The sequence below is a fragment of the Dipodomys ordii genome, unplaced genomic scaffold (genome assembly GCF_000151885.1).
Source record: "Dipodomys ordii isolate 6190 unplaced genomic scaffold, Dord_2.0 Scaffold12, whole genome shotgun sequence".
NCBI lineage: Eukaryota > Metazoa > Chordata > Mammalia > Rodentia > Heteromyidae > Dipodomys > Dipodomys ordii.
The window spans coordinates 18,763,012-18,769,147 of record NW_012267228.1 but is presented as its reverse complement, the minus strand read 5'-3'; the positions used below and the strand labels follow the sequence as shown (position 1 = coordinate 18,769,147).

General features: G+C 50.3%; 1 protein-coding gene across 1 annotated transcript in view; it reads right to left on the bottom strand.

Annotated features, from left to right (window-relative positions):
- Psmd6 (proteasome (prosome, macropain) 26S subunit, non-ATPase, 6) overlaps positions 1–387 on the bottom strand; it is a 10,207-nt gene extending 9,820 nt beyond the window's left edge. The window contains exon 1 of the mRNA XM_013010534.1: positions 39–387. Within this exon, the coding sequence (XP_012865988.1) occupies positions 39–183 (145 nt within the window). The 5' untranslated portion in view covers positions 184–387. The remainder of the gene's footprint in view (positions 1–38) is intronic.
- Between the last annotated feature and the right edge of the window lie 5,749 nt (positions 388–6,136).

The following is a 6,136-nucleotide window of genomic DNA, read 5'->3' as shown; positions in this document are numbered from 1 at the left end:
CCCGGCCCAGGCCGCTGACGCGGCGCCGCGGGCCTCACTGTTGTCACGGACGGCCGCCATCAGCTCCTCGCGCACCGCCGCGTCCCCGCGGTGCTCCGGCAGGCTGAGCAGGAAGCGCAGCTGCGCGATGCGCAGGTCGGGGTTCTTGGGCAGACCCTCCTCCTCCAGGTTCTCCAGCGGCATCGCGGCGGCGGCGGCGGCGTTGGCACGGAAAGGCACCGGGACGCGGACACCGGGGCTCGGCTCGCACCGGTACCGGAAGTGAGGGGAGTGCACGGAGACGCCCGGCTGCCTCCAGCCCGGCTTCCGGTCCCGCCTCGGCTGCCATTCCCTGCAGCGTCCCCTTCTGGACACCGCCGGGAGCGCCTGGCCTGGCCTGGGTGCGTGCGCCCCCGTGTGGTTGCCGGTGGCTCTTCCTCGTCGAGGCCCAAAGTGAGTGGAACCTAACCTAACTTCAAAGTTCAACGTCTTGAATCTTTCTTATTCCTTTTATACTTTAAAGCTGTCTTACTTACTGTTACACGCGAGCTAGAAAAATGTTAAAAAAATTGGTACTATGTTAAGACTGTAAATTAAAAGGATGACAATAATAAACAACCACAATGTGTCAATCCTCTTATTCATTTCAAACCTCATGAAACCAAAGCCATTCTGTTAGCTCATTTTGTAAATGACAAAACTGAGACACAAAGAGTTCGAGAACATGATCAACCAAGTGAATGTGACAGCTACATAGCTTTCTAGCCAGGCACCAGTGGCTCACGCCTGTAATCCTAATTACTCAAGGGGCTGAGATCTGAGGATTGTGGTTCAAATCCAGCCAGGGCAGGAAAGTCCCTGAGACTCTTATGTTCAATAAACCACCAGAAAACTGAAAGTGGCGCTGTGGCTCAAGTGGTAGAGTGTTTGCCTTGAGCTGAAGAACTGAGGGATGGCACCCAGGCCCAGAGTTCAAGCCTAACTACAAATTCCTTTCTATGATATGCCTCTAAATTCCATCTTCTTTGTAAGAAGAAAATGGTACCCAGAACCCAATACTTTTAATTCAATAGCAGCAGCAGCATCTGTACACAGGAATTAGCTGGTTACATGCCCATATTTTCAGCTTCCTTTTTGTGGTACAGTATTCAGAATTGGTAACCATTGCATAGAATTTTATCTAATATATGTATCATCATTTCCTTTTATTCTTCCTCTGCTACAGAAAAGACTAGCCTGCCCATGAGGTTTTAGGCCTAATATTAAAGCTGAGGGAACTAGGGACATGGTGGCTCACGCCTGTAATCCTAGCAACTCAGGATGCTGCCATCTAAAACTCACAGCTCAAAGCCACCGCAGGCAGGAAAGTCAATGAGACTTATCTCCAATTAACCACCAGAAAACCCTAAGTGGAGCTGTGGCTCAAGTGGTAGAGCATTTAGCTAAAGCCCCAAAGCTCAGGGACAGTGCCCAGGATCCACACCAAAACCAACCAACTTAACAAGCAAACAACAACAACAAAACCCTTTGAAGTTTATTTGGTATTGTCTGCTTTCCACCTGGCATCATATAAGCTCATAATCCAATTAAAATTGCAGTACCCAGCGGGTCTGAATTACGGGGGATTCTGTGAGTCCTTACTGCTCTAGCTGAGCTGCTCAGAGAGCCGGCCAGCCAGGCCCCAATGGCTGCTGCCAGCCTCCATCAGCCACACCTGTGGTTGCCCTTGCTTTTTAGATCATTACCATTAATTGCTGAGAAATCAATCGAACCTTGCACTGTCCTGCCCTGCGCAACCACAGCAACCTGTTAGCCATATTGACAAATCATTATTGAATAGAAAATCACCTCTTCCGTCCAGGTCTTCAGAGCTGTTAGCGCCATCTCACACGATTCACTGTGTTACAATGACTCTTTGTGTGTGTGTGTGTGTGTGTGTGTGTGTGTGTGTGTGTGTGTGTGTGTGTGTGTGGTACTGGGGCTTGAACTCAGGGTGTGGGCACTACCCAGACTCAACTCCACTTCTGGCTTTTTGTTTTTCTTTTTTCTTTTGTAGTTAATTGGAGACAAGATTCTGATGGACTTTCCTGCCTGGGATGGCTTCAAACTGCCATCCTCAGATCTCAGCCTCCTGAGTAGGTAGGCTTCCAGGTATGAGCCACTGGCACCCACCACAATGGCCCTCTTCAAGCCTGAGGTGTGGACTCCCAGTGGTCTTGCGGCAGGGGGTGGGGGGGGACTGTGTGTTTTTCACGACTGCTCCCCATGGAGAGGAAGGCCTGTGGTACACCAACTATGGAGATTAAAGTCTTTATTTTCTCCTATCCCTGTTTATTTTGAAAAGTGCCGTTTTTTTTTTCTCATTCGCTTTCCCTTTAGCAGCTGGTTGATGTAAGGATGCTCCACAGAGTGGCCTCCCCCTCCCCTTCTCCCTGTACCTTGTCCTCCCCCCCCCCCCGCCTTATCCTCTGCCTTTGTGGGAGATAATTGGGCTGGGATGCAGAGCGCCTGGCAGCCGGCTCTGCCCCAGGCCCCGGGGCTGTGGGCCATGATGCCCACTGCAAAAAGAGAGTCCTCGGAGTGCATAATTAACTCTGTCTGCTCCTCGAGGCTCACTTTTAATCACATGCGCCTCCAGCTTCTGCAGTGAATTCAAAGCCTCCTCGTGAGACCCCCACCCCCACCCCATGCAGCAGGTGCACGTGCCCGGCCCCAGGCAGGGATGGATGGCATGGGGCAGGACCCGGCTGGCTGTGGCAAGTGCACCTGCCGGGCCTGTGTGCAGCCCGGCGCCATGCACGGTGGCAATCATGGTGATCCGTCTCTCTCCAGAGGAGCACTGGGGGAAAGAGGGCTCAGCAAACACTCCTTCCTGCAGCAGATTTTCAACCCCAAGGAAAGGTATGTGCGGTGGCAATTTATTTCCTTCCTTCCTTCCTGCCTGCCTGCCTGCTTTCCTTCTTTCCTTCCTTTCTTCCTTTCTTCTTCCTTCCTTCCTTCCCTCCTTCCTTTGTTTTGTCTTGTTTTTTATGGGACTGGCATATGAACTCAGGGCCTCCTGCTTGCTCGGGCCACATCCCTTTCCCTTTCTGTTTTTATGCTTCATTTTTCTTGATCTTTCCACCCCTGAACTGCACGCCTCCTATTTATACCACCCACATCGCTGGGGTTACAGGTGTATCCCCCACCATGTCCAGGGTATCAGTTGAGATGTGATCCTGCTAGCTTTTTGCTCGGGCTAACCTTAAACCAGGATCCTCTTGATCTCTGCCTCCCTAGAAGCTAAGCTTTCTTTCACTTGCCCACATGGCCAGCAGGACAGCTTGGGTACAGCCACGCTGTGAACAGAGACCTCTGATGGGCCAAGTCCTGCTCCTGAAGCTACAGTCGAAAGACAAAGCAACAGTCATTACAGTCATGGAGCCTGTGTCCTGGTGGAGGTGACAAATAATACCGCCCTAGGGCCTCAACTCAGAGCACAGCCAGCTCAGTTGAGCACACCCACAGAACAGACATGGTAAACACCACTGGCCTTGCTATTTGCCTCTAGTTCCCTCTCTGACCAGTCGGAGACAGGGCTAGAAAGAGTGGCTCATGGTCCAGTCTTTTTTCTTTAATTTGGGACAACTAAGCACAGCTTACCCAACGCACTTACCCTTTGGCCCTGGCACAACTAATCGGAAGATCTAGGTCCAGTAAGAAAAATCAGTATTATCCAAAATTGTGAAATATTGGAACTAAGAGAAATGCCCACCCAGAAGGAACTGGTTTAATGGAGTGGAGTAACATAGTAAGCAATGGAATGCTACACAGCTGGGAAGAAGGAACAAAGACAATAGCGGATTCAGTTAGATTTCTAGCAGTGGATTTCCAGATCAGGTCATTTAACAAGAGAAAAGAGAGACTAAGGCCAGAGGCCCCTTGGAAGGTATGAACTCAAAGATGATCCTTGGGACACAAAACACCAAATAATAATAATAATAACTAGGATAAACATATCATTTTTGCAATCTAATGAGTCTAAATCCCAGCCAAGCACTGTGGTTACCTAAATGCCAGTCAATATGCAGGGTGCACAGTGCAATTTCTTCTGGAAATGAACCTTGGGAATGAACCAGAGCCTTACTGGTCTTCTTAGGCAGAGCATTCAGTGATGTCATGCTTTGTTTAAAAAATAAAGTTTTTCTTGCAATGTGCATGGGGTGGGGCCAGTGGGAGGATGAGGGGAAGACTTCAGCTGGCAGAATTTTATTTTTTTAAGGCATCTGTGGGTTCAAAGCTGGCCTTCAATGATTTTTGCTTTTCCTTGAAAAAGCCTGGAGGAGGGTGCAGTGTCTATGCGTGACCAGCAGAGAGCAGCAGTGACCATCTGATCTTCAGAGTACAGGCGGGTCTTGGCCCCCCAGGTGAGTTTAGCCACAGGACTCAAGCCAGCTGGGGCAAAGGGGCAACACCAGTCACACTAAGCAGAGCCAGATGGGGTCCGTAAAACACTCTGAGACCAATTATAGGGGGAAACCCCACCCAAGTAAAAATTAAGTTCTCTTAGCCCCACCCCCATTCTAGTTAAGGACAAAAGTCTCTCGAATGTTGATATTTATCCTTGAAAAACAAGCGCTTTAACCCCTGGACCACACCCGCTGCTCTGTCTTGTTAATTATTGAGATAGGCCTCACTTCCTGTCTAGGCAGAAGTCTAGGCCGGTCCCCTTATGCCAGGCTTCCCGTTTCTCAGAAAACCAGTGTGCACCACAGCATCTAGATCCTCACAGGTTGGTCTCGAACCGGATCCCTACAATCTCCTAAATAGCTGGGAGAACAGGTGTGAGTCACCAGTGCCTGGCCTGGCTAGAGAGAATTTGAACTCAGTAAGTCTGGATCCAGACTCCATGTTTCCAGCCTGGTATCTTCCTTCCTCATAGCACATGAAATGCTCACAGAGCCCTCCACAAACAGTGAACTGCCACCACACACACACACACACACACACACACACACACACACACACACGATTATTCTATGCTTTCCCTTCCTAGGAAATGCCACACCTATCTCAGAAATCTTTGCTCTAAAACCAGAGTTCTTTTGTTGACGTTTGTACCTAAAAGTTCATCACACTCTATTCTACCTTCTTCCCCCCCCCCCCCCCGTGGTATTGGGATTTGAATAGAAGGCCTTAAACTTGTTAGGTAGGCACTACCTAACTGCCACAACCCCAGCCATCTTTGCTCTAGTTATTTTTTTTAACACAATGATCTTTGGGGGACTGGATGACAGGGGCTTCTTTTAGGTATCTGAGATGGGGTGTGTCTGGAGAACTTGTGACTGGGCTGGTCTTGAACCATAATCCCCCCGACCCCCCTCCCCCTCCCCCAATCTCAGCCTTCCAAATAGCTGAGCTTACAGGCATGAGCCACTGTGCCCAGCTCTATTTTCTTTTTCTTTTTGGTACTCTGTAGATAACTTAAACTGTTTCTGTGACTTTTTATAGCAACCTATTTAAAATGTGCAGTTTAGCAATTAATCACCCAATTTACCAGACTGCAAACATCTGCCACCCTCCCTCCCGTTCTCCCTCAGGTGATTTTGCCAGGTCCGGTTAGCTGCCTTCTTCCTGTCAGCTCCCACTTTATTTAGTAGCAGCGGAAGTGCTCCTGGCCCCTAGCCTGGATTCTTTGGCCCCTCCACAGATCTCAATCCATCTACCACGGCATGGCAGACCAAGCTTGGGCCAGGGGTATTTCTCGCTCTGAAGCCTGCCCCCACTGGGGGGGGCTCTGCTATCTCTAGAGCTAGCACCATGCAGCGTGGCTGTCCAGCAACCTCCTAACTCCCTGGTTCAGTCTATAGCAAAGGCCTAAAGACAGAAGGTGGAATGGAGGCGGGCTGGGGCGGGGGACAGTGGGACATGGCTCTTCTGCAGCCTCTCTCCAGATTCATGGAGACCCATCGCAGGCCTGGCTCCTTCCCTCCAAGGTATCAGGAACGACTTGGGATGCTGGGTGGGCCTTCCTGTTCTGCATGGGGCCTTTCCATGGGTGCTTTCAAAGGGGGCGTGGCCTTCCGCAGGTGCCCCTGGAGGGGGCTGGGTGGGAACTACCAGTAATATCCATCCTGGGACTCCATGGTGGTCACTAGATACAGAGTTCCAGGGAGGG